At 34.2% G+C, this 27,635-nt stretch overlaps 4 protein-coding genes across 7 annotated transcripts; 3 read left to right on the top strand and 1 right to left on the bottom strand.

Moving 5' to 3' along the window:
* Positions 1 to 429: 429 nt before the first annotated feature.
* LOC120271472 (ER membrane protein complex subunit 8/9 homolog) lies at positions 430 to 3,386 on the bottom strand. Its single transcript, XM_039278150.1, has 5 exons — positions 3,079 to 3,386; positions 2,852 to 2,998; positions 2,706 to 2,765; positions 730 to 896; positions 430 to 623 (listed from the first exon to the last, which is right to left on the bottom strand). The coding sequence occupies exons 1-5, from the start codon at positions 3,289 to 3,291 to the stop codon at positions 593 to 595; spliced, it is 618 nt and encodes a 205-aa protein (XP_039134084.1). The 5' UTR covers positions 3,292 to 3,386; the 3' UTR covers positions 430 to 592.
* Positions 3,387 to 4,299: 913 nt separating this feature from the next.
* Positions 4,300 to 8,190, top strand: LOC120272306 (28 kDa ribonucleoprotein, chloroplastic). Of its 4 annotated transcripts, none has more exons than XM_039279109.1 (6): positions 4,300 to 4,750; positions 5,498 to 5,599; positions 5,700 to 6,005; positions 6,339 to 6,514; positions 7,493 to 7,532; positions 8,044 to 8,190. In XM_039279109.1, the coding sequence occupies exons 1-4, from the start codon at positions 4,370 to 4,372 to the stop codon at positions 6,393 to 6,395; spliced, it is 846 nt and encodes a 281-aa protein (XP_039135043.1). In that variant the 5' UTR covers positions 4,300 to 4,369; the 3' UTR covers positions 6,396 to 6,514; positions 7,493 to 7,532; positions 8,044 to 8,190. The 4 variants fall into 4 exon arrangements, with proteins under 4 accessions (XP_039135043.1, XP_039135041.1, XP_039135042.1 ...); XM_039279107.1 differs by having other exon boundaries at positions 6,339 to 6,528; XM_039279108.1 differs by lacking the exon at positions 7,493 to 7,532.
* A 4,238-nt stretch (positions 8,191 to 12,428) lies between these two features.
* On the top strand, positions 12,429 to 16,416 carry LOC120271441 (beta-1,6-galactosyltransferase GALT31A). The gene is made up of 11 exons (XM_039278120.1): positions 12,429 to 12,724; positions 14,052 to 14,145; positions 14,272 to 14,333; positions 14,510 to 14,712; positions 14,790 to 14,853; positions 14,936 to 15,008; positions 15,148 to 15,268; positions 15,370 to 15,457; positions 15,546 to 15,671; positions 15,741 to 15,850; positions 16,101 to 16,416. Exons 1-11 carry the CDS (start codon positions 12,612 to 12,614, stop codon positions 16,247 to 16,249), a joined length of 1,203 nt encoding a protein of 400 aa, XP_039134054.1. The 5' UTR covers positions 12,429 to 12,611; the 3' UTR covers positions 16,250 to 16,416.
* A 522-nt stretch (positions 16,417 to 16,938) lies between these two features.
* On the top strand, positions 16,939 to 27,621 carry LOC120272159 (vacuolar protein sorting-associated protein 13-like). The gene is made up of 19 exons (XM_039278921.1): positions 16,939 to 17,125; positions 18,092 to 18,169; positions 18,814 to 18,926; positions 19,047 to 19,140; positions 20,109 to 20,152; positions 20,274 to 20,342; positions 20,524 to 20,597; positions 20,975 to 21,176; positions 21,307 to 21,372; positions 21,468 to 21,547; positions 23,335 to 23,484; positions 23,801 to 23,864; positions 24,541 to 24,642; positions 25,529 to 25,726; positions 25,796 to 25,923; positions 26,755 to 26,905; positions 26,998 to 27,087; positions 27,205 to 27,306; positions 27,595 to 27,621. Exons 1-19 carry the CDS (start codon positions 17,029 to 17,031, stop codon positions 27,619 to 27,621), a joined length of 1,929 nt encoding a protein of 642 aa, XP_039134855.1. The 5' UTR covers positions 16,939 to 17,028.
* Positions 27,622 to 27,635: the final 14 nt, after the last annotated feature.

Here is a 27,635-nt window from a genome sequence, read left to right as displayed (position 1 = left end):
ACAAAAGGATGCTCTGTTTTAACATGAAACACTACCTAAATGCTAGTACAAAAATCAGTGATAACCATCAACTTGTCCTTGGGATCATCAATATTGATATCAGAAGGTGGTTTGGACAGTTTCTCATGATTTCGTAAACCCAATCAGTAGGTATCTTAGCATTGATACAATATGACATACAGGTCAGGTTAAGATCTTTGGAGATGAACCAGTCTTCTAGACCACCAATCAGCATAAACTTGGGAATTGTAAATAATCACATCCAAAGCATTACGTCAGACAAGGAGTTAAAAATTCAGTAATGGTCTGGTAACATGGTCTAGGTTCTAATGCAATTCAATACCATCAGCGATCAATAATTTGAACACAAACATGTCTTGCAGTAATTAATAACAAAGACATTCTAAAAGGAGTGAATAAAACATTAAGTTGGAAGCAAACAATAGATATTCATGGCATCCCATTGTCAAACAATATAAAAAAGCCGGGTGAGTTGAACAAATTCAAGCCAAAGTAAATTTATTTGCAGAAATTAAAGATTATGATGACCTAATCATACCTGCAAAAATATTTAACTATGAATACAAATGATCTACTTAAAAAGATTCGGATTCAACCAGTCCCTGCAAAAATTATTCAACAGCGTGTCAGTAAAATGTACATGTGGCTCTAACAATAAATGGATATTCAAAGGGCAATTCAGGAAAAGTTCCAGCAACATGAGCTTACTTGCTAATGTCATCAAGATGTTCATCAAAATCCACAATTGCTTGCCATTTCTCAGAGGTAATATAGTCCAGTAAGACTATGTTGGCTGTGGGCTCTTTCAAGATTAACTGATTGTTTCCATCAGATCCAGCTTGACGCCAACTTTTGGAGGAATCCCTTGTGTACAGCTTTTGAAGGAGACAAATTTTATATATATATCAAAACAGTTACAAAGGTAGAAACATGTAAAACCATTTCAAAATTAAAATTCAATTATGATAATGGACATCAAGTTCCACTAGTGTAGAATAATCACTGCAGCTAAAACATCTCAAATTGAACATCAAAGTCATGATGATTATATTTGCCTACTTGTAACAATGCGCCATATCAAGATCTCAGAGTCAATTGATTTTTGTATGAATATAAAAGCAAGATGCATTGAGAGATTATACATGCGTGCATGTGTGACTACATCTATATTGCATTTTAAAAAGAAGAAAAGTGGGTGTTTGTGAATGTATCTATATATTGCACTCCAAAAAGAAGAAACGAGTGTGTGATTTTGTGTGTGGGTGTTGCAATCTAAAAAAAGGAAAGTTCTCAATTGCAAACTCATATCTTGTTCTCGGTATCTACTGAGTTTGTGTGTGTGCATTGCACTCTAAAAAGAAGGAAATTCCTCAATTGCAAATTTGCATCTTGTTCTCAATATCTAATGAGCTTGGTGGAAGTAGCATTCATTCAGATTTGTTAGAATAGCAGACCAAGGTGCATTAAGAGTATAAATATTCTTTATCAATATCAAATGAGTTTGGTTGATGTAGTGTTCATTCAGGTTGCATCACATATGCCATACAATATACTCCTGAGCTCTCAAAATTATCTCTCCTTCATTTCTTGCGGCATTTTCATTTAGCATATGATATTTGATCTATTGATGCAAAGCTATATAGTTAAAGCAGCATGCCATCCAACACTAAAAAAACAGAGTTCCACATCCATACATTATTATAAACCATAATAACATTACCAATTCAAGATTAAGTCTTATCAATTGTTTATTTTTTCCTTGCTGTTATATAATTGCCGTCATCAAATTTTTTGTTAAAAACAAAAAAAATCCTACACTAAACCTATATTCAAACAACAACAATACTGATACATTCGAATTTGATATGGCTTTAAATCATCAAGTCTAAAATAAGCTTATCAAACTATACATGATCATATATGGACACTCTAGGTGCAAAGCCACCCAAAAGAAAAAAAAAATTCTGTCAAATTAAATATCAACCCTCCAAGAAATATGGACAAGGGAGACATACATGGACACACTGAAACAAGTGAAGCTCAAATAACAATAAGGCCATAAATGTCGAATGCCTTTTGTCACAATAATCAACATAAAGAACAGAGGTGTTGAGTCCTACATTGCAAAATAAACTACTTTCAGAGTCACATTTTACGACACAAATCAAAACAAAAACTAACTTATGAGAAAATAAGTTGTAATCGTAGTAAACAAAAATAATAGGAGACCATGGAAACTGGTGACAGAGGATAACTGACAAATTAATAGCCTTCAGCAAGCTACATGCTTCTTAACCTTATCGGATAACCCGGAAAGAAAAGGCAAAGCATAACAGAAGTGAAGAAAACAATCCACAGCTGATTTGCGATGTAAAAGAATCAATAGATTGATAACAAACAAAATCAGTTGATAACTAAATAGTGGAAAGCCAAACATGCCCCTCAGCCAAAGAAAGATAATGGCGAGTTGACTGAAATGAACACCACATACTTTAGTAGTCACTCAGATACCAAAGTACTACAAAGAATTAAAGAATACAGAACAGAGGGAGGACTTGATATGAATCACAATGGCACCCAAGTTTATATATCAATTAGACAAGAAGCTCATTGATTGAACTAATTCAATTGAATAAAAAAAATTAGCATGAAAAATAATCTTTAACAAATAAAAGCAGCAATACCAGAAGAGCAGGATCTCGTGCCTTCGATTTGGGCAACCCCGCGAGCTTCTTATTGTCCAACTGCGGCATCAAAAACCACGGAAAAGGTTCAAATTTATCAATGGCTTCATCCACAATAGATCCAAAACAGGAAGACAGATGTTTACCAATAGGACGGCAGCGCGTGGGAAGTACCGGAAGATGTGATCGCCGATCTTCTTCGCGGCGTTGCTGAGCTCCGCATCATCGTGCCGCTCGTTGGCGTGGTAATACCCAACGATACTCATGCCCACAGCCCCGAAGTGTTCCTCCACCTAAACACATCAAAGAGATCAAATGGTCGAAGCCCTAGCTTCGATACCCGGTCACTGGATCGAAGCGAGGAGAGGAGTACCTGAATAAGGGCGAGCTCGAGGGTCGGGAGGAGGCCGATGTGGGAGTGGGAAAGGGGGACGGCATCATCGATCTGGACGACGGCAGTGGGGGAATCCTCACGGACGCGGCCGAGGAGGAGGCCATTGACGGAGTAGGTCCGGTGCTTGAGGGAGTGAAGGACGAGCTTGATGTACGCGGCTTGGGAGAGCTCATAGCGGCAATCGGCGGCCATGGCTCTCGATCTCGCGGTGGCCGGCGGCGGTGCAGCGTTGGAGTTCTTCGAATTTCGAGTGTTTTGAAGGTCGTCGATCTGAATACCAGGGATCAGCTGTTTGGTTCTGGTTAGATATAATAACCCGGTGTGATTGCTTACGTGGCTAAACTCTATTGGTCACTGGTGGCCAAAATTTTGATTTATATTTTTAGTAAAAGTTTTGAAATTTTATATTATTAAAATTTAAATGCTGATTTAATTTTTTTTATAAATTATACTGCCTTATTATCAGTTTTATACTTTTATTGCGAAATTATCTTCTGATATAATTATTTACAAATATATTTAAAAAAATCAAAATTAAAATAATCAAAATAAGCATTTTTTAGTAATAAACTCTAATATTTTTTTAAAAAAATATTAATAAATCATATATTTATTAAAAATTTATTAAAAAAAAACATAGATGATAAAAAACATGATAAAAAACAGACAAATGATTATTAATAAACTTTAATATATATTTTTTTAAATATATAAATTATGAATTTATTAAAAAAATAACATATAATAAAAAACAAATAAATGGTTAAAAAAATATAAAATCAAAACAAGACTAAACCAAAGTGAAGGCAATCACCAGAATAATGCGTAATCACCAGAAATAATGCACTTCGCAATAATACCCACACAAAGAATAAAGAAAAAAATAAAACAAAACTTAGTCGGGTTAGCACCCTCCTAATAACATAGACATCCTCGAGTTAACAAATAGAGTAAATCATTCTATGAAAAGTTACAGGGGTCTGGTGCCGTGTGATCATTAGATCTCTCCAATGAATTTTAAAAACCGAATAATATTAATATTTAACTATTTTAAAATTTATGTAAAAAATAATTAATATACACTAAATCGAATATTATTATTTAATATTAATTAATACACATACAATAAAAGGAATTTAAAAAATAATTTAAAAAAAAAAGAAAGAGAAAATCTAATGGCTCATAATATCCAAAACTTCGTGTCAATACCACGGAACACTTTCTCTCTCGCTTCCCTCCCTTATCCCCTCTCGCTGCCGGCGCCGCTCCCATGGCCGTAGCCGCCGCCGTCACCGCCGCTCCCTCACCGAAGATCGTTCTCCGACGCCGCCAGATCCCATCGCCATCCTCGTCTTTCCTTCGCTTCTCCTCCATCACCCCCTCATCTACATCCATTTCGATTTCATACACCACCTCCCTTGTCGCTCCCACTCTCACTTCCAGGTCCCGATTGCGGTCTGTTGCTGAGGAAGAAGAGAAGGTCTTGGCAGGGAATGAGAATAAGGGGGATGGCGAAGAAGAAGGCATCTCTGAGGAGCCGAAGCCCTGGGTGCGGCCTTGCGAGCTCTACGTCTGCAATCTCCCCAGGAGCTGTGATGTCTCCCAGCTTTTGGAGCTCTTCAAACCCCATGGAACCGTCTACGCTGTTGAGGTATAAGATGATTCATTTCTTAAATCCCTTTTAGTTCTGAATGGATATTTATCCTTGAAGATTTTCAATGTTGTTCTTTTGATCTTTTAGAATTCAATGTTATAGAAATATTGTGCTAGTTCATAATTAACTATTTATACCTCACCATCTTGTTTGCGGTTATGCTCCAGAAAATCTAGTGAAGCTTGATACTGATGTCTAATATTGTGCAGTGCTATTTATAAAAAGTTTGAGTGGTTTTATTTTTATTCTCTGATCACTGATAGAGATACTAAAAGTTTTGCTTATTATTGATATTGGGACTGTTTGTTACATTTAATGGTATGAAATAGGGTCCTTTTCAAATGCTTGGGGGTTATGTGACTGACTCTGCAATGCATGCAGTAGTGTGGCATTAAAATTTGTTTGATATGTAAAATAAAATGGGAAGAGCTTTTAGCACGGTGGGGAAAATCTGTTGAAGTCTGGTATTAATTGCTTAAACAATCAAGCTTTTGAGATAGACAAGAGGTTAACTTTGTTAGTGGTTTAACTTGTAATCAATTGGAGCTCATTGTGCCACTTGCAAGAGAATTCTGTTGTTTTACATGCAGATTTCAAGCTTCATGAGATTGGTGATTTTGTTTCATATGAAATGGACTTGGTAAATATTCTGTTGGAAATATATTATTAGTGTTCTTCCTAGTTAGTTTCCTAATGAAGTTTTCATCCTATATGTGTGATGGCATTTTAATTTAACTTGTTCAGGTATCTCGAGATCCAGCAACGGGCTTTAGTCGAGGAAGTGGTTTTGTTACAATGAGTTCTATTCAAGAAGCTAAAACTGCAATAGCTGCCTTGGATGGCTCTGTAAGTTGAGAAAGATTCTCCTGTGCCTTAATTGGTAGTATCTTTGATTAGTTTTGAACTTATAAAGGTTATTTTGACACATGGCTCACATTTTTTCTAGGATTTGAGTGGACGAGAAATGCGTGTTCAATATTCAGCTGATATGACATCTGGCAGACGGAACATTGAGGCCTTGAATACTGCACCAAAGAAAGACATTGTCTTTGAAACCCCCTATAAAGCTTATATTGGCAACCTTTCATGGTCAGTAAAGCCTGAAGATTTGCGAGAGCATTTTAGTCAATTTGGGACAGTTGTTAGTACGAGGGTGCTCTATGATCGTAAAGGTGGGAAAAATCGTGTATATGGGTTCCTCTCGTTCTCTTCTGCTGATGAACTGAAATCTGCATTAGAGCAAAATGGATCGGTATATCCTCCTTTTATTTTGTTTATGAACACATCGCTTTTTTCTTTGCTTCATTTTTTGTTTAAGCTGATCTTATTCTTTTTATAAAACTTATAAGTGAAGCTTTATCAAATATTTTTGTTTTTGGTCTTTGTGCTATCACTAAATTTAATTTTCACGAGCGCCTGCAGATAGGACAATCTTCTTGGGATACCATTATGCTTACTCAAGCAATAAGGGGTTCCATGTTAATAACGCAATCTTTTCTTAGAAAATACATTATATTGGCCTCATTGATAATAGCTAAAACTCTTAATCCTATTCATTTTTGTTCTTATAATTGATTTTGAACAGGAGTTCCGTGGACGTACATTATTGGTGAGGGAAGTTCTTAACAGGAGTGAATCGTGACAACACCATTTGATGAAGTATTTATGGATCTTATGTTCAGACTTCAGCGGGACATTGTTTCTATTTTATAGGGAGAATTTTGTACTTACAGCATCCATTTGGACAAGAGACAAACAGAGGTATTGCATAGAAGGTAACTAAAATTATCATTCTTCAATTTTTAGCCATTATTGAAGACTTACATTAATTAGGTACTCTCATGCTCATGTGCACAAATCTTTTGTAAATGTGAAGGCAATATTCCTTAGTTTTGCACTAGTTAATTTTCAATGTACCCATGCTGTATATATAGTAGTCCAATGCATTGCAAATGGTGCAAGTTTTGGTTTCTGTCTCAATAACATCAACTTTTTTATCACTGCTCTTTATATTATTCCCTGATGTTTAATAGAGGGCAGAGTATATACACATAATATAAAAGTGCTATTGATTTATATTATTCGCCAGAGCGTAATGTTATAGCGTCATAAAATGCAAAAGAGTCATTGATTTTTAAACTACAATGTTTGGAAATTGTTCTGGCTTAACGATATTGATTGATGGTGTCATTTTAGCTTGCTAGCTACCAATCTTTTTTTTCCTTGCTTCCTATAGGCGTCAGATTTAGGAACCTAAAAACCCACGCCACTAACATGCAGTATTTCTTAGGCTCCGGATGGTTGAATAAGTATTACTCTAGTCATAAACAAATCGCTGTATAGACTGTTTTAGTATGTGTGATTTGCATCTACCATACCACACCTTATGATGTGCAGCAAATGAAAGCACTGCTTGTGATTTCATAGTTGCATTGCAACCATTCCTTTGACTATGCAGATAATGAGAGCTTAAAGATTGTCTTTGTTTATATTTCCACTTTCCCTTCACATCTTTTTAAGTGCAAGGGTAGCACATGAAATATTTTAGGATATGTTGTTCCCGTATAGTGAAGTATGGCAGGAATCTTGTCTCAACTAACCATGGAGCATAGAATAGTCCACTGGAGGGAGCCCACCTGCACTGTACAATCCCTTTATAGTTATGATTGAATTTGAATGACATGTTGTGTCATTAACATTGTTCATCTTAAAAGGTTTGTGGATTGTTTCACCATGCAGGACTTCTTGTATTCTGGGGACAGATGCATGTAGAATACAGGTATAACTCTTTAATAGAGTGGAAACTATAATACAAACACATAGGTTTCTTAAATCATAGGGCTGTTTAACTAAACGGGCACATCAATTGGATAGATATGGAAGCTTTACTTTTTATTCAATCTTCTTAGTCACTTAGTAGTTTTGCTAAAAGCCAAACCATGAACAAGTGCTACACTTAAAATGTCACTTAAAACTTGTGATGATAATGCACATTCATTTTCAACAACTTTATGGACCAAAAATGAATAGTCGTTGTCCAGCCACTTCATGCCTCAAATATGAAAAACCACCTGTCTTGGAACTTCTTTAATGGCAGAAACTTGTATATGGGAAAAGTATCACTTTAGGAATAGCATTTGATCTGTTTTTAGTGATACTAGTTTCAAAGTCCTTTCTGATTGCCTTCAAAGGAAAAAGGCAAAATAATAACTATTTCATTATCTTTTTCTGCAATTGTTTTATTGACTAAGAGAAAGACCTTTTTCATATCAACTTGATTTCTTCTGCAGGACCTTGCTGAAGTTACCATGTCCCTCTCCTCTGGTTCCTTGATCCATGATGTTTATTCTTGTAACATAATTTGCAGGTTTTTTTCTGATCAAATATTCCACAAAGTTTATGTTTTCAATCTTGATGGCTTTACTAGTTTTATCTCACTCATGTCTCAATATTATCTCTACCCTATCTAGGTCTTTTGTTACTTGTTTGTGTGTGTGTGTGTTTCGCTCAACACATCATGTTATATGGTTTGAACACCTACCAACAGTTGTTGCAATAAACTGTTTTTGTCAGGTACTGCAAAGAATTTCATGCATATCTTGTCTTTAAATTTTGATCACAAGTCGAAAACATGAACAATTATAATTAGCATCAGAGAACAACAACAAAGGTGTCAAGCAGGACTTCATTAGTGAAAGACAAGAGTCTCGAAGCAATTGAGCCCATCAAACTCTGGCGCAAACTTCGGCTTCTGCTGTTGCTTTCCTGCATGGTGAAATGTTCGTGCTGGTCTTCCCGTCATCATCCTTTGCATTCTTTGTCTTCTTGACATCTTTCCAGTTATTCATGATCAAATTCCGGTGCCCGCTGGATATTTCTTCAGAAGTAGCACTAAGGATAGACATTAACAGTAGCAAATCCATGTTTATCAATGTATGCTTTCAGTTTTTCTTTATTTTGCAGGACAGAAGAAGCAGAAGGGTGAGAATTCTTGTTATTGAGATTAATGAATTGAATTGCTGGTGTTTTTATACCTATAATTGATCAGGTCTTCAGGAAATGTAGAATATGTTATCATTTGAGAACAAGTTTGGGATTTCTTTGCTTGGACTACAAGAAACACAGGGAAAAAGGTTATGCTTCTGGAGATGTTCCAAGAGAACGTGTCAAATATATTTTCATGCTTTTCTTGTGGTCATGGTTCATACTTTTTAAAGGAGGAGTCCGTCTGTAATGGCACAAGAATGTGGGCTGTGATATTATTTGTGAATTAATTTTTTTAATAAGATGATTCAAACTCTCACCATTTCATAGTCATACACTTAAATCAAATGGCTTTGATTTATCTTCTACTTCCTTTTTTAAAAAAATAATTTTAAAATTATGGAAACTTTTTTTTTTGTGTAACTAATACATTTATATAGTTAAAGAGGAGTAAAGTTGGTTTTTATTTTATTTATGAGCAATTGTTATTTAATATCTCCGTGTGACTAAATTTAACTTTTTTAGCGCAATAATTAACCTTTTCTTGTTTTTCTTTCTTAAGCGTTATATTATTTTTAATTTGTCCTGTATTTTTTTATCTCAATATGCAAGCATATCAATTTTATTTCTGTTAACTAAACTTTAAGCTCTTTAATTGTTAATATGCAAAAAGAAAAAGACTTGGTCAAAATTTTTCTCAAGCTAATGTTTCATGTTGATTTATGTTTTGCCAGGGAATTTGTCTTGGTCAGAAAGTAATGGTGATGTTCATTTTAATTTCTTATCTTAAACAGCAAAAACTATATAATAAATAATAGGTAATTATTTTAAAATTGAGTTTTCAAATTATTTTAAAATATGAAAACCCAAAAGCCATTAAAAAAAATAATTTAATGATATTAAACATTTTTCTTTTGACTCACTAGTTATTTAGAAGCCATAGATTTTAAATTATTCCAAGTAAAATATTGAGAATCTCTTAAAAAGATTAAAACTTCTCCCATGCAAAATTTCAATTTGTAAATTCAATTAACCTATTCAAGCCTCTAATTTTATTGGGTAACTTCATTTTAGATTTTACAAGTTAAATTTCTCTCAGTTTTTGTTTAATTTATATATATAATAATAATAATAATTTAAACTCAAAATTACTTGCTTAAATAGCTATTTTATATACATAATAATTTAAACTCAAAACTACTCGCTTAAACAACTTTGGCTCTAATGTAAATTCAATTAAGATTTTACAGTAAAATATATATTGAGCAATGTTATTGAGGAATGCTAATCTCTAGCTCCGGGTGACTCAATCACTCAACTATTCAGCATTTTTCATATATATATATATATAGAATTTACATCTCCTATGGACGTCCATAGATAAGAAATCTATGGACGTCCAATTATCAGCCGACATTGATAAACAGTATAACTGTTCTGAACAGTAATTACTGTTCGTTTTACTGTAATATCTACTGTTCATTAATGTTAGCCGTTGGATCTCGATCCAACGGTTGATAATGGACATCCATAGATTTTTTATCTATGAACGTTCATAGAGAATTGGTCCTCATATATATATATATATATGTTTATATATATTCACCGAATAAAGAGAGACACCCCCACACTCACATTACTGTGACTTAATTTGCAAACCATTTTGTTAAGTCACGGACAAAAGATCTCGTGACTGATGAGCCACAGAAACAGAGAAACACACAGAGAGAGTGACTGAGAGTGAGTGAGTGTGTGTGTTTTAATGAGCAGGAGCAGGAGCAGGAGCAGCAGGTCTTTTGTTGATACGACGACACCAACATGGCACCAAAATTCCCAGTATTTTGTCTGCACGGCTTCAAAAACCATTTACAAACATTAGCTTCCATCAATGCTTTCCTAAATCATCATCCCCATCAATCATTCCTTCTTCTTCTTCTTCTTCTCTTTGTTTGTAATCAAAATTTTAAAAAAAAAAAATTAAAAATATATTTTTTTATAAGGAAACACTTCTCAATGAATCACTAACTCTTATCAAGTAGTCATCGTTACGCAATAATGAAAAAAAAAGATAAAACATTTGACTGTCATATATGATATGTTAAGTGTTCAACTTTTCTATTCTTACTAATGCATGATTAAACCGTGATAATAAAAAATATATGGATAAAATGAGTTTTATGCACATTATGTTTTATAAATTTTTTTATGAGATAATAAATAAAAACAAGGTTATTTTTAATTATTGTGTTTGCAATGAATAAATCCAGTCAATCATGGAATAGCACAATGATAAAACACTTGAGTGCAAAAGAGAAGACAAAAGTTTAAATTCTTCCTTCAATGAATATCTGTTTATGTACTGTTTATGCACTGCAGTAAAAATATTTTCGAATCCCTGCATAATAATTAAAATAAAAAATATTAAAAATTTGGGATCCTTTATAATATATATATGTATATGTGAAAAAAAAGGTTGAACCCAAACAACATAATAATGAATATAAAAAAGTAGTTCTCTTTGGAGATGCCTTGCATTTTAAGGCTCTTCCCACTAATAAATAATAATAGTAATAAATAATGATAATAATAAATAATAATAACAGTTGAAAATAAAATTAAAAGTTCAGTGGATCTTATGAAGCTTTAAAAAGCTTCCAAATAAGCGCATGCAGATGCAACGAAAACACGCAAAAGTAAACAAAATGATGAACAGTGATCACTGCACCACTATTCTCTACACAACCCAAAAACACTGATCATACATACAATGAGATTGTTTTTAGAGGTTATTTTTGTCATTTTGAACACTCATTCATTATTATTTTTTATCATTATTATTGGTTTTTTTTAAATACAAGTTATTAATAAACTATTTTTGAGTAATTAACATATATGGAGTCACTGCACCACTATTCTCTTAAATAAAATTTTGCTTGTCATCTATTAATAATATATATATATATATGTTTATATATATATATATATATGCTCAAATCTTTAAAAAAACAAATCTCAGAATTTATTAGAGCTCAAACTATTTGGTTGGTGGAGTTACTCACTTCTTCCTACCAAACACCTCTTATTTACTCCGCTAATTTTATTTTTTATAAGATTTAATAATTTAATTAATCATTTTATTGGGATTAATATTAATGTTAACAAATATCTATTAACTAAACATTTTTTTTTAAAATATTTAATTTTAATTGGTAAAAAGCATTTCTTATAAAAACAGATATTTGAATTAATCGTTTTTAATAATTAGTCAGTTTCAAGTTTCATAAATAAAACTATTCAAAACATATATGGTACAATTAAAGGACGTTTCTGTCAATTCAGTTAAATATCTTAAGCTTGACCGGTGACTAAAGTGGAATAATGCATCTTAAAGCAAGGGCTTTTTAGTCATTATGCCTTAAACCCTTTTTCTTCAAATTATAAAGTATAAAACCCTACATACTAGATAATAGAAATAAATAAATAAATAGCAAATATGGATGTATATTCTAAGTTGGATCCCACTTTCCCAAAAAGCACAAGCCAAAATAAATAAATAAATAAATAAATAAATAAATAAATAAATAAATAAAAAGCACTCTCTATACTATAGGGGCATTTTAGTCATTTCACGGTCCCACCGTACAAATACTTCCAAATTTCTATTAATTCCCAAATTAAACGCAACTCCGCCATTCCCAAGGCCTGCTTTTCAACCAAAGCGAGCAGAAGAAGAGCACCAAAATCCCGTAAATTTATACGTCGAATTCCAAAGTTCGAAGCTTTTCGATCTTCTCCAATGGCGGACGATGTGATCGATGCGTTTGCTTAGTTTAGCTGGCTAAAAAGTTTGGTTTTTTGGTGTTCTTTTGGTTCGATGGGGGCGGTGTGGGCTGGGAGGCACCAGAAGGTTGCAGGAGGGGTCTCGGCGAGATGGGTGTTCTTTCTCTGTGTGTCCTGCTTCTCTCTGGGCGTCCTCGTTGTCAATAGGTTGCGCATTTCTTTGTTTTTGTGTTATTTTCTGGGTTTTTATGCTGCAATCTCCTCGATTGGGATGTTAATGCTGTTGTCTTCTGGCTCTTGATTCGTTTGGATTTTAGGCGTTGGGATCCTTTTTTCCTTGGATTGTGGTTGGTTTTTTCTTCAAAAAGTTTGTGTTTTCTGGGTATATAGTTGTTGCTTTTGATGGTGCATTTTATTGGCATTCGAGGAAGTGTTGGGGGTTCAAGGTTGTTCCTGTGACTGGAGTGTTCTAGTTGTTGGCTTCTCTCTCTCTGAAAGGACCTTTTATGCCCTATAATCTTATATGCAACGTGCAATGGTGGTATATAGGCGCGTTTTAATTGTTGGAAATGCAAAACTTAATATTGGGGCAGTTTGCTGGGCAACTAAGATTTTGTTTAAGATAGTTTTTTTTTTTAACTGTGAATTGAGTGAGAAGCTTGTTTTTTCTTCAAGCTTGGATAGACAAATTGAGTGGTTTGGAGGATATAGATGTTGCTTGGGTGGAGTTGGCAAGTCGTAGAATTTAACCATGCATATGTTCAAGTTTTCATTCTTCAGTGAAGAAGTTATATGAACCTGGACTTCATGAAGTTGATGCTGATGACTACTCATGCAATTGCTTATGGACATTTATGTTTGTTCCTTGAAGCTTTGGTGGCACATTACCTGTATTCTTGAGACAAAAAATATTCATTTCGGAGTGCTCAGTAAACGCTTTTCAATAGCCTCTTTGAGGATATCTGAAGTGGAAAACAATGCTGATTATTGAAATTTAGAATTTGTTTCTCAAGCATTTCCGCTGATGAGTTTTGCAATTGTTTGTGTTTTTAGGTTAGTTTGAAGCTCTCTATGTGATAAGCTTTGAATGCTTAAAATTCCTGATGATTAAGAGGAAATTATAGAAGAAAGGATGTTTTGAATGTGGCATCTTGATAATAGATTCTTATATTCAAAACAAAGTGAGTATGTTCCCTCTCTAAAAGGCAAACATTTACTGTGGGTGAGGATTGGATAAACAATCATGTATGCAATAATAGAGTCTATCTTTCAATGTTTTGCTGTTTTCTGCCCAGCAGGAATTTTGCTGTTCAAGTTCCTCAGTAATGTTATGCTACTTTTTCAAATAATTGTTGTAGTTTTGCTACCACATATCAAAGTGGAGACTATAAACTCAATTTCTGGAAAGCCTGGTTTATAGCAGCTCCATTAAATATGCATATGTAAACTTACCCATACACACACACACACGCTCCCACGCACACAGGAAAAGGTCTACAGTATAATATCTCTGTTTATTAATTTCTCTTTGCAGAGTTTGGAGTGTGCCTGATCTGGTTAAAGCAAGTGAGAAGGCGGACAGGTATCAGAGGGGAAACTCTGAAGTTCACATAAACTGTGAGAAGAAGGTAAGTTAATTGCAGATGCCTCCAAGAGTTATTGAATGTTTATGTGAGACATAAGTAGCATGTGATATATCTAAGTTGTTGCATTAGGTTTATAAATGTGTCTTAACCATGTGTTTGGTCTTTCAGGAGGCTTCTTTCCAAAATGATGATATTCTTGATCAAGTTTCTCAAACGCATGATGTGATTATGTAAGCATGTCTCCCCATTGAAAGTGGTTCTTTTCTTCTATACTATAATAATTTTAAGTTTTGTAAATTTTGTTAAACCTCCTTTTTTGGGGGGTTGGTTACTTTATTGAGTGTGAGCACTGAGATCAAAGTTGCCCAGGCAGTGTAAACAATTTTGCATGGTTCTTGTATTCCAGGTCACTAGATCGTACTATATCTAATCTTGAGATGCAACTAGCAGCAGCTAGAGCTTCACAGGCAAACAAATCTCCAATGCCAACAAAAACTGGTGGAGATATGTCCAATGAGCGTCCAAAAGTTTTCTTTGTCATGGGAATTATAACTGCTTTTAGTAGCAGGAAACGTAGAGATTCGATAAGGGAGACTTGGATGCCTCGAGGTATCACTTGTGTTCTTCGATTTTTTTTTCTCTTATTCGGTGTGCATCCCATTGCTAATGTATACTTCCATTGCCAGGAGAAAAGTTAAGAAAGCTTGAGGAAGATAAGGGAATTGTCATGCGGTTTGTTATTGGCCATAGGTATCAAAATAAACAAATAATGTATTTTTGCTTGGAATTTTTCCACTGTTTTAATCCATGGAGAGACCTTTGCTTCTTGTAGTGCGACCGCTGGTGGTGTTTTGGACCGTGCCATAGATGCAGAAGAAGAACAGCATCAGGACTTCCTCAGGCTGGTATATCTCTGAACTCCTTGATTCCTGCAGGGCCCTGGAGCAAATAACTTTTCTACAGTTTCATATAGAACCATTTCGCATTATTAATGCAATAAACCATGTTCTTCATTCATCCATAAATGAAATCGTTTTCTGGCAGGATCATGTTGAAGGGTATCACGAGTTATCTTCAAAAACTCAGATATATTTCTCAACTGCAGTGGCAAATTGGGATGCTGAGTTTTATGTGAAGGTGGACGATGATGTTCATGTCAATCTCGGTTAGCTACTCAATGAAGTTATTTGTTTGTTTCTTTAATTGCTGATATATGGCATCAATGATATAGAAAATCAAGTTGACAACAATGGTGCTTGTTAACAGGTACAATTGGTTCTATTCTAAGTCGATACAGGTCCAAACCTCGTGTTTATATTGGCTGTATGAAGTCTGGACCCGTTCTTTCGAAGCAGTAAAGCCTGCATCCTCTTCCATTTTTTGCAGATGGTTAATCTCTATATATCCTCAGCATACTAATAATAGTTGGTCTATTTGTGCAGAGGAGTCAAGTATCATGAACCAGAATACTGGAAGTTTGGAGAGGAAGGCAACAAATACTTCCGACATGCCACCGGACAATTGTATGCCATATCGAAAGACTTGGCTACCTTCATATCAGTCAATCGGTATGTTTTCACATCAAGCTTGTATAACAACAAAACACCAGTCTAATGCTTGTAACAATCATTTTGCAGGCATATATTGCACAAGTTCGCGAATGAAGATGTTTCTTTGGGTTCCTGGTTCATTGGCCTCGACGTCGAGCATATAGATGAAAGGAGCCTCTGTTGTGGGACTCCACCAGGTAATTTCTTTTCTCCATAATTCTACTTGTTATTTAGATATCATTTCAATACTATGTCATTTTGCATTGTTTATATATACATCAAAACTTGGGAAAAATTGGATTGAAGATGAACTACATTAAAGTCACAACTGCATGATTTCTGACATTTTTGAACTCCTTTGGCAATTATATGTAGTAGCTTAATAAGAAAAAAAGAAATTTTTTTTATCGGGTTTATTTATCTGAAGATGTTTGTGTTGATGGACAGACTGTGAATGGAAAGCACAAGCTGGTAATCCCTGTGCAGCATCCTTTGATTGGAGTTGCAGTGGCATTTGCAAGTCAGTAGAGAGAATGGAGGAGGTTCACCAGCGCTGTGGAGAGGGTGATGGAGCTGTTTGGCACTCTTCTTTCTAAATATCCAAAATTTATCATTAATAGTAGTTGTTTTGTTATTGTGATGTATTTATGTATATTAGTAGTGTAGAAGCTTTAGTTAGTTAAATCTTTGTATCCTTCTACCAAGAATTTTTGTAGATTAACTTCTGAACCATTAATTTTACTATGAGTTTTCTTGTTTTGAACTTTCATTATTGCATGTTAATGACTAAATTATTTAAAATTTACATATTAATCAATATCATTTAAGGACTGTCTTGTGTAAACTCTATTTTGATGGAATTTTTACTTTTTTTAAAAAAAGCTATATATATTTTTTTATAATTTCTCGTGGCATAAAACTAAAAACTCTTATTTGAAATTTAAAAGTTTTTTGTTTTAGTGAACAAACAAACGGAATAGTATATTGGGAGCAAGTGTATAAGAACTTTGAAATTTAAAAGTTGCATAATTTTGAATTCATATATTAATTAAGGAAACCAAAATCAATTCTCATCATGGTGAAAGATCACTGAAAAGGATGTCAACCGTTGGATCAAACCGGTTCATTTGAAATACATCTAAACCGAAGTAAACCGAGATCCTGAACCGTATCTTAGCTCAACGTGTCTCTGGTGAAAAATGCTTAACTTGTCCCCGAAGCCAGACCTGTATATATATAGACCCTTTCATTCTCTGCTTTGCTGTTTCTCTCTCTCTCTCTCTCTCGTTCGCTCGCTAGTCGTCATGAGAGCTTGGTGCCTTTGATCTTCAAGAATCGAAGGGGAGGCTAGGGTTTGGAGTTTTGGTCTCTCGCAATGTTCGAGGGGGTGGTGAGCCAAGTGATCGCCGGCTACCTCGGTCGCTACATCAAGGGCATCCAGAAGGAGCAGCTCAAGATCGGCATATGGAACGGTTGTTCTCTCTGAGTATTTAGTATTTGATTCTTTGATTCTTATTTTCTTGGTTATGTTGAAGAATGATCTTTGTTAGTGATTGATTTCGGCTGAGAATATTTGGGCAGTGTGTAAGCGAATCCAGTTCTTTTAGACCTTTGCGGTGTTTGGAATTTATTTTCTTGCATATTTCCATCGAATTGTCTTTTATTTTTATGCGTGTGTGTTTTTGCTTTTTGAAATTCTTGCAATCGTGTCAATGATTTTAGTTCTTATTTGTTTGCACTGAATGTGGCCCTCTTTTTATTATTTTGCTAGTATTTGGTATTTTCTTGGGTCTTTGCATCAGTTTAAAACTTCTCCCTGAACTTGAGGGTAATATTGAGGAATCAGGATCACTTGGGTTCTTGCTTGTGTTTTTGAACTTCTTGTAATCTTGAAGAATGACCTTATCTTGTGTTTGATTTTGCTGTGAATGTTGAGTTGGTCCTTCCCTTGTAACTTTCCTTCTTTACCTTGTGGAGTATTTGACATCTTTTATATGATCTTTGCATTAGTTTTTGAGACCTCTGTTTTCTTGAAAGTGATGAGCACCAGTCCTTTGGTTTTTTTTTTTTTTATTTCTTTAGTTCAGTGAACACGATTTTAAATCTTAAAGTTTCTTGAAATAATCTGGTCATGTTATTTTCAGTGCATTTTTGCCATTTTCAATAAGTGGCCTTGTGCCTTCCTCAGTGTTGGGATCAAGTTAATCTAATATTAAGATTATACATTAGCTGCGTAAGCATTGGTTCATAGTTGTAAATACCTTTCATATGTATCTAGCAATATTGATGAATACTTGTTTATTTCTGTACAACATATTCATGTGGAATATAGCACTCATCTTGCATGGAACACATTTGTAAAAGAGAGGCGGCTTGGCTCTAATTTTTGCCATATTATCTAAATATTTGGAGAATATGCTTTTTGTTTTGTGTTGCAGAAGAAGTATTACTTGAGAAAGTGGAGCTTATTCTTGAAGCTTTTGACTATCTACAATTGCCCTTCACATTAAAAAATGGTATGTTTCCTAAGATTCCTTTTTGCAGTTGGTTGATGTATGAATGCCTAACAAGGTTTTAGTCAATAATATGTTTTAATGTTTTACAAGATACTTTTCAGATGCTTCCTTTCCATTTTTAGCAACTTTTCAAAATTGAGTCAATTAACTTTTAAAAAATAATTTCTGAGCTCTATGTTCTTTAGGTTTTTGATCATGTATTGATTGCTATATGTTGCTTATGCAACTTTGTTATGGCTTACACCAATTTAAACTGTTCCAGGTCAAAATGGCTAGTGTAGAGTTCAAAATGGATGATGGTAAATTGTTATTTTCTTGTAGAGATGAGAGGGGATTACTTTCTATGAATGGGGTGTAGACCAAATAAAATAATTGATGAGCAAATTTGTGTTTTTTGACCAGAAATTCCATTGATCTATCTGATTGGTCATACTCGTGGATCAACGTTAATTGTTATTTACTATCACTACTGTTTGACCCATTGTGCTTATTGGTGCTTTAAGTCCAGAACTAAAATAATTTATGCTGTTTTTTATTTTTTTATTTATTTTTTTATGTATTTTAATTATTTGTACTCCTAATTTTTCCTCTCAAAGTGTTTTGTTTCATTGTGAAAGAGAAAAATTTTTGATTTGGTTTTATAGGACATGTCGGGAAACTAAGCATCAGAATTCCTTGGAAGAAGCTAGGTTGGGACCCTATCATTATTGTATTGGAGGATGTCGTCATTTGTGCTTGTCAAAGAGAGGATCATGAGGTATGCCTTGATAAACATAAATCCAATTAGTTTTTTTTAAAACGTTCACTTGAAAATCCTAATGAATTGTGTTAGAATGACAACTTGTAGTTTTTGATTCTGTGATATTCAACATTTCAGTGGAGTTCAGAATCAGTTGAAAAAAGGGAACTGGCTGGAAAAATGGCTAAACTTAATGCAGTGGAACTTGCAAAGTTGTCTAAACGTGTATCCGGTGCTCTTTCATCTCTTAGAAGTTATACCCTAGTTATGTTTGTCTTATTAATATTATCAATAATTTTAAAATTTGAACTTCTTGGGCAAAATTAGTTCCTGGTATTGTCTAACCTGCCATTTCGATTCTTATTTTGCATCTGACATTCTTTTAGATCCTAGCATTGATGTAGCAATCTTGAAACATTCTTTTTCACTCGTGTATCATGTGCTTTTTTTTTTTGGGGGGAGGGGGGAATTGTTTTTTGGTTACTTGTTCCTGTAACATGCTCTATTCAATGTCTGCTTCTGACACTCTTTCAGATTGGGTATTGATGTAGTAAGCTTGGGCTTATTCCTTATCACGCTTGGAACATGGCCTCCTGCTGCTCTTTTTCCTCTTTACTTTAACATGCTGTTACATCATTTAGATATTATCAGCCATGCCCATCTTCTTAGATGTGAAATTTTTATAGGTTAATGGCCCATTTCTCTGTAAATGCTAATCATTCAGCATTGCTCATTATCTCTAGCTGTTATTGGTCTCAATGACATTTTATTGCTGTTGTAAACATATAGATTGGTGAAATTGTCCTTTAATATTAAATTAGATATGATGGCTCGATGATGATATTACTGCTAGTCTGACACTTAAATTATTTTTATTTTTATTTTTTGTCTCTTGTTATACATATCCATGTGGTTGAATGCAATTAGCTGCCATCTTGTACTGGAAACACAAGGAATACTTAATGTTATCTGTGGTTGTTTGTCATGATCTAAGAATTATATCTACTTTGCCTCTAATTATCATAAAAGTTCTGCGGCCATTGTGAATTTTAGCATTGATTGCTACATAAACATTTTTATAGGTGTTAAAGCAACAACTATAGTTTTCCAATCTGTCCAGCTTGTTCTTGTGTGAATTCTCTCATATATTTTATTTGTCTTAATGTTTGGTGGTTGTGTTTTGTTTGGAAATTTTTGCAGATAATCAAGCTGGTCCATCATTTATTTCTTATATTTCTGCAAAGGTAATGTTTACCTTCAGCTTACCATCAATTTCTGAAAGCACGTTTGTATTTGTCAATTACTGCTATACTCTAGTTTCTGTTATTGTTTACAAGCTAACACAGACTACTACTCTATCCACAGATTCTTGACAACATCCAAGTTTCAGTTCGAAATGTTCATATGATATACATAGATTCACATATTGCCCTGGTATTGTGTTCCATTCTTATGATACCACTTCAAAGTCGACATCATGGATCTATGTCTTTAAAATGTTATTATTTGACTTTCATAATTTCCCCTTTTCTAGTAATGGCTAAAGCAAGTTTTATTATTTTACTCCTTATCATTTCTCAGTCATTGAGTTTTCTGCTTTCTGTTTGCTTTTCAGAACCAGTTTGTTTTTGGTTTAAGGTTTTCTGGTCTCACTATTATGACTGATTCACGGAGGCATCTTTCTACCATGTAAGTCCCTAAATTTGTTTCCATGCTCTTGATCATTTGAACTTGGTCAGATTATGTTTTAATGATTTTAAGCCTCTCTTTATGAATATTTCAGTGAAGCTTCATTTATCTTACTCCTTGCTTCAGCAGTTGCTAATTTTTCTGAAATATATACTTATTCAACTTATTAACTGAAATCATGGAAGCCCAAGTTGTTTGCCCAACTTGTTGAACTCTGGTGTGGGGTTTATTATTTGATTTGATTTTGTATATTTTTTATCCATGGGGTCCATTCAAGAAAGATACAAAGATTTATTGCCTATGATTGCCTCCTGATAATGTAAATAGCATGTTAGTGCATAGAACATTGTTTATTCTTATTCACTTTTGTTGACCAGATCCACTGCGGGGAAGTCAAGAGGCAGTCAAGTCTCCAAGATAATTGAGATCTCAAATCTTGCACTTTATTGTACACTTGGAGGAGACCAAAATTTGTCACTGAATGATGCAGGCAATGCTCAATTATATTGCGATGTAAAGTTAGATTTTGAGGGTTTTGACTATTTAGTAGGCCCATTCGATGTAACTGTGTCTCTGCTGGTACACAATTGCTTCTCTCTTCATGTTAAAATAACTTTTTTCTTCTTCTTTGTAATTTAACCTTCTTTCCCATTGCGGTTTCTATGTAAGCTTGCACTTATATCAGTTGTCAATGTATTGCTTCATATAGGTAAATAAAGCCGGAAAGAGTGATGGCACTCCTCAATATGCTGTCAATGCTGAGCTGAATTCTTTGGTTTGTTGCTACAAATTGCTTAATTATCTCTGCATGTTCTCAAATTAGTGGTTTGTTTGTATTACCATTCTCTTATTATTCTTTTTTATCCATAGATCATATCTTTGAATGAGATCCAGTTGCAACAAATTCTGAGTCTCTGGGATTACTTCACAGTGTGCAGGCTACGAGAAAAGTACTCATTATAAATTTCTTTTCTTTGGCAATATTGTTATGCTTTTTGGAATATTATGGATTTCATTGAATGTCCATGAATATGTAGTTGTGCTTCGCATTGATTCCACTTACAACCTTTGGACTCAGATGCATGTCATCTGTACATAGTCTGCTTGATGGTGTTTCTTACTGATGTATATCTGACAAGTAATTACTGTACTACTAAAACAAGACGTCTGTGCACTTCCTAATGTTTCCATCATGATTCATAATTCTTGCATAGAACTTCAAAACTCATGTGACTTGCATATAACTGAGAGTCTAAGAACTGGATTCCAATGCTTTTCTCACATGTGTTACTTTGTTAGTTTATTGGAAGATGGCTAACTCTTTATTGTTCTGATCAATTAATTACAATCCATATCCACCACATTTAGGCCACTGAAGCCACCTTGAGATACTTGGCTTGTTAGCATAATGCAGACTTGTTATCCACTAGAATTGACCCAGTGATTATTGAATGTTGTTAGAGGGACACATGCAAACATATGTATTCTAGTTTTGATATGATTGACGTATACCTAAATCTGTATCAATATCCATTTTCCTGAAATTTTCAGAAATCCATCTGTTGCTAATCTCTCAATATGGAAAGGTATATGAATATAGACCCAAATCCAGCTATCAAATATTTGTAGCTCTACATTTGAATTGAACATATTTCTATACATTGACTTCTGAAGTGCTACAGAATCACAGATTCTCCACATTGAACTTATTGGAGTATTCTTTCATTTTCCCGATTCAATGTGATAAAAGATGCACAGGTTTTGTGACTGTGGGATTAAGATTAGAAGCAAACAAAGATACAAAGGGAAAGTGGGAGGTGTTTGAGTGGTCAGAATGATGGAAACCCTAGTAGCAAGGTAACTGATTATAGCTGGGTGTGGAGTGGACAGTAGATGGACTAAGATGCAAGTATTGGGACAGAGACATAGAATTCATGGTGATCTGGGGTGTGGTGGAGTGGACTGTAGATGGAATAAGATGCAAATATTGGGGCAGAGACTTAAAATTCACAGTGTGGGTTAGAAATATGATACAGATTATATTTATTTGATGTATTTGGTAGTAATGGTGTCAGATTAACCGATAACCAATACTGTTGAACTGATTGAATTTAAATTTTTCTGTAGTTGTGGTTGTCAATACAAGGCTCCTGAAAGCTTAGATGACTGCATGTTACCTAAAATTTTGCATCTTCAGTCCTCTCAAATGTTATTATGAGAACAAATAATTAGGACTTTGATGTTTCACATTTAATTGAAGTTTCAAAATTCAAACTATGCTATGCCTAATAATGATAGCTTAATGACCATGTTATGATCATATTTATGACCATAGCTTTATTTGAAGCATCTGCTTTTCCTTTTGAGATTGGTGATTAATTGATTTTTTTCATCCTTATACTTGCCATCTTCTTGGTGGTTGATTTCTCATTGCCAATCTGCTGTATGGCCAATTCTTCCAAGAATTTGTTTCATTTAGTTCGAAAAAGAAACCATTTTTCTTCAATCAATCTACTGCATCGATCACTGGGATGTAGTGTTTGAACTTTCATGAAACTTCTGGTTGTATGCCTGGTTACTGTCTTGAAGCCGGTCCTTCTGCATACAGCCTCTTGGTTCTTACTTAAGTTCTCCTTTGACCATGATGTTAACTGCCTTTATAAGTTTATCCCATTCTATGGTTGAAACTATTTTCTTCTATTGTGTTGCAGCTCAACTTTCCTTTGACTGTCCACAGGTATGGACGATATCGGCCCCTTTATAAATCTTTATTGGAAAAGAGTAATGGTTGGCAGAGGATGTGGTGGCAGTATGCACTGAAATCTGTATTGGCAGATGTTCATCGGAAATTGCAGAAGACTTCATGGACCAACTTTGGGAGACGAATGTAAGTTCTTTATTTTTGTCTATACTGGCATTTGATTGCTTCATGCCTTAGCTATTTTTGGTTACACACGCTGCTGACTTTTTCAAACTAACATGCTCACAGGTTAGCAGATAATCGTCTGTCATAGATTTTTTGAATTCTATCCTATTGTAGAATATTATTGATGAAATTTAGTAAGGACCTAGTGCCAAATTAGTCTGTTTCTGTGTGGGTTATTGAAAAGTTTTAGATTTATTAGAGTTCCACTTTTCATGATTGTCTCACCAACAACATACTTTCCAATCTTAGATTTTTAATTATGAATATTTTAATGCAGAAACGACCGCCGGAAATATGTGGACCTATACAGAAGAAAACTTGAACTACTCCAGCTAGATCAGGTGAAAAATTCACATATTTTTCATTACCTCTCTTGTCTAAAAGGTTCATGAGAATTTCTTTTTTGCCCAAAATTTCCTTGACGAACATCCTTTTCAGCTTCACATTTTTGTTACCTTTCATATTGTTTTATCATCCTTGGTGATTATTCCTGAATGCTGGTTGAGAATTGAATTGTGACAGCTGCTTTTTGTGTATGTTTAGTGAACACATAGTTGATAAACACTGATATTTGAAGGTTATGAAATTTCTATTCAGGCTATGGTCTTATGAAATTGGATTTTTTTTTTTAATTAGAAATTTATATGATTTAAAACAATATTTGAATTTGTGAGTCTTGACCAGAAACTAGATCATGTGATGCTGGCGGTTTGTATATTAATGTCCTTTATTTGGTCTAGTTGCAACAACCCCCAAGTTTTGGGATTCAAAGCTCTTCAGAAGCTATGCAGAGATTATCATATAAATTCCATTTATGGGTAGAAATGAATTTGGCTTATGGTTTTTAATTATTTAGCTACATTGCTGTTGTTGTATCAAGTTTTTATTGTAATTGTATGTTCGAAGGTCCTTTTCTGTGCTAACCACTATGTTATCAAATATTCTTAAATGTTTGTCAACCATTTTTTCTTCTGAAATTGAAGATACAGTTGCCTTGTTTCCACTGTTTTCCCCAAGCTTGTAGATAAAGATATTCTGGAAGAGCTGGATAAGATGGATAAAGAATGCGATATTGATGATATCCTGAGCTACAGATCTATTGCTGAGCAGCAGTTGCAGGTATCTCGAAGTATAATGGATTTTAGTTAAATTTTGGTTAGTATATTAACCTGCGCTTGATTATCGCCTTGGAACCACTTTACAGTAATCGAACAACGGTCAAATAGATTGCATAACCCACTGGGTGATCCATTCTAGAAAAGTTAGGTTTTAGGTTAACTGTAAGCAATACTGAATTTGTAGAGTGTGTATTTACTTTAAGTTAGAAACACAGTTGAAGCTTTCACATGTACTTACTCATGATTCATAGGGCAAGTTCTAGACAAGTTTTTAAGCAATTTTAACATTCCTTAAAACGAAAAGAGTAAATCCATGAATTGTATGTGATTTGACCAATTGACCTTCTATGCTTTATGTATGTAATTATTATATTATTAAGAAACAAAACTTGCGGATGCTTGTAGAGTTGAGTAACTTGAGTTGCAGTACAGGAACATATAAGATTAGTAATGAAGATTGTTCAGTGTTCCTTGTGAAAAACAAATTGCTTCTATTTGTGAATCTTTCATCAATTTTTGTTATAAGTGGCAGAATTGATATTAAATATTGGGCTAAGAGAGCTTAGGAAAGATCAAAGGTTTAATGGAGAAGATGACTTCAATTGTTGATCTTAAAATGATGTATATTCCTGATTGTTTATGTGTTGGAAATTTCATTGTCCTTGTACATCAAAGATTGGATAAGTGGCTCTCCCCTTCACTATGAACAAGGCCTGTCCCAATAAGAAGCATGGAACCCATGTGGTGTGGTCATTTAACTATAATATTTTGCAAGGTTTTCATGTTATTTGGCTGGATAACATTGCTTTTATTCTTATGATCATTGGTTGAATAACTTTAGTAATATCTGAGTTGTCTGTGGGTTGTGATCAATTCAATTGATGCAGGAGCTTCACTTGAACTCAAAAAACTCTAAATCTGGAGCAACTGATCCTATATCCAGTGAGGACAAGCAATTCAATAGTGAACGTTCATATGGCAGAGCTCGAGGATGGTTAAATTGGTTGTCCCTTGGCATGCTTGGTGCTGGTGGAACTGCTGATTCCAATTCATTTGCTGGTGTTATTTCAGATGATATCATTAAGGTACTTATCATTTTTTTATGTTATAAAGGGTACTTAATGTTTAGACTTTTATTCATTCATTTTTCACAGGATATCTATGAGGCAGCTGAATTTCATCCAATGCTTACTGTTAATGATGACTCCACTGAGAGGGATGGTTTTTGTTTAGTTTCACTCAAGTCCAATATAAATCAAGTTGTTGCTTCAATTGGTAGCAAGTAAGTGCATCCCTCCTTCAGACCTAACTTCAACTACCATATGCTTCATGCATAATTACCATGATGAAGGGTGCTTAATGTTTGGATAATTCACTGTTGTTGATTTTGACTAGTATTATGAATTATGGATTTTGTTAAGAAAATTTCTATTTACTAAATATTTCCATGAATTAGTTGATGGTGATTTTCTAATTAGCTACCTAATGGATGGCCATTTTTCCTATAATTTCCATTGAAGAATAATATCCCTCTTGCAAAATTTACTTCCATCCATTTTATGCTCCAGTTGATCTACCTGGGTTATAGATCTCAAGGGAAGGGTTTGTGTCAATGAATTAGAGTGAAGGGGGATGGTGGATGGTGTGTTTAACTGGACAATGGGTGTGGGATTTGGGAGTGTACGGTTGGGTTTGGATTGGGAGTTTGCTGGAGTGGGTGGGTCCCCATCCCTTATAATGGCCAATCTGCTGTCCCCATCTTAGAAAAAGGCTGTTTTAATCTCGAACTATGTAACTTCTTAATTATGTTATTAACAAAATATTACGCAACAGAAGTAATAATAATCATTTTCTGTTGTGGACAATTGAACTTAATTTCACATGAAGAGGCTTTTGTGATGGACAGACATAAGGAATGGTATGATCTCTAACATTTGAAGAAATTTTTGCAAAATTGTGCTAATATATAGCCTTCTTTCTTGTCACCTGTATTGATGTAATTTTAGTTGAATTCCTATACGTGCTTTCATGATTGTTTCTAATAAAGATCTTGCCAATTTAGGTTTTTTTTTAGCTTCACAGTCTAATCTATTTTTGCCACTTATTCGTTTAGGATATCTGGCAGGAAAACAGCGGAATTCGTATTTGGTGGAATCAGTGCTGAATGTAAATATTGGGATGGTTCAGCTTCTATTGTTGCCTTGATTAACTCGCTGAAAATAATCAACCCACATGATGAGAGTGCCATATTAGCTTGTGAACAGGTCACTTTAAACTCATAACTGAGATTCATCATATCCATGGTTTTCCTTTGTGCTAGTCATTCCACTTTCTGATTTTTTTACAAAGTTTGCAGGAGTTATTTCAAGGGGATTTATTGAAGGATGTTCCAGCTTTTGTTGGTATACATGTTAAAATACCTAATTCAGACAAAAAATCAGTCAAGGTATTGTGTTATATATTCTTGTTTGTATGTGTTCTTTGTTGAATGACATTTAGGCGGCTAGGTTATCTCCAAATCATTGTTTGTACTTAATCAACTTCTAATTTCTTGTCTTGTTAGGTTGTGCTTCAACCATTCGAAACAACCTATGATTCAGATTTCTTTTTGGGCATTTTACATTTTTATGAACTTCTGGCATCTTTCCAGTTCCAGCATAATAGGGTATGGTTTAAGTTTATGCTGGTGTATATTTTCTTCCTCATATATTAGCATTATGTATTTATCCTTGGTTCATTACTTTTTGTTTATTATCTTGCCTTGTGCTCTGATGGCATATCATTTTTATTTTGATGTTTATTAATGACAATTCTTTTCTTGATAAATTGTTGATTGTGGCATTATATCCGATGCTTTATTTGGCTGAGACTTCAAAGAGTTTATTTTTCCTAATTGCTTTTGTTTTTCCGAAAATTTTGCACTCACTAGTCATGAGTTCGTATTAACCTTCAGAAACTTGTAGTTAAAGATTTCAACTGAGCAATACGTAACTG

Source organism: Dioscorea cayenensis, chromosome 11 (genome assembly GCF_009730915.1).
Source record: "Dioscorea cayenensis subsp. rotundata cultivar TDr96_F1 chromosome 11, TDr96_F1_v2_PseudoChromosome.rev07_lg8_w22 25.fasta, whole genome shotgun sequence".
Taxonomy (NCBI): Eukaryota; Viridiplantae; Streptophyta; class Magnoliopsida; order Dioscoreales; family Dioscoreaceae; genus Dioscorea; species Dioscorea cayenensis.
Note: the sequence above shows the minus strand (reverse complement) of the source record. Positions and strands in the feature narration are given on the sequence as shown.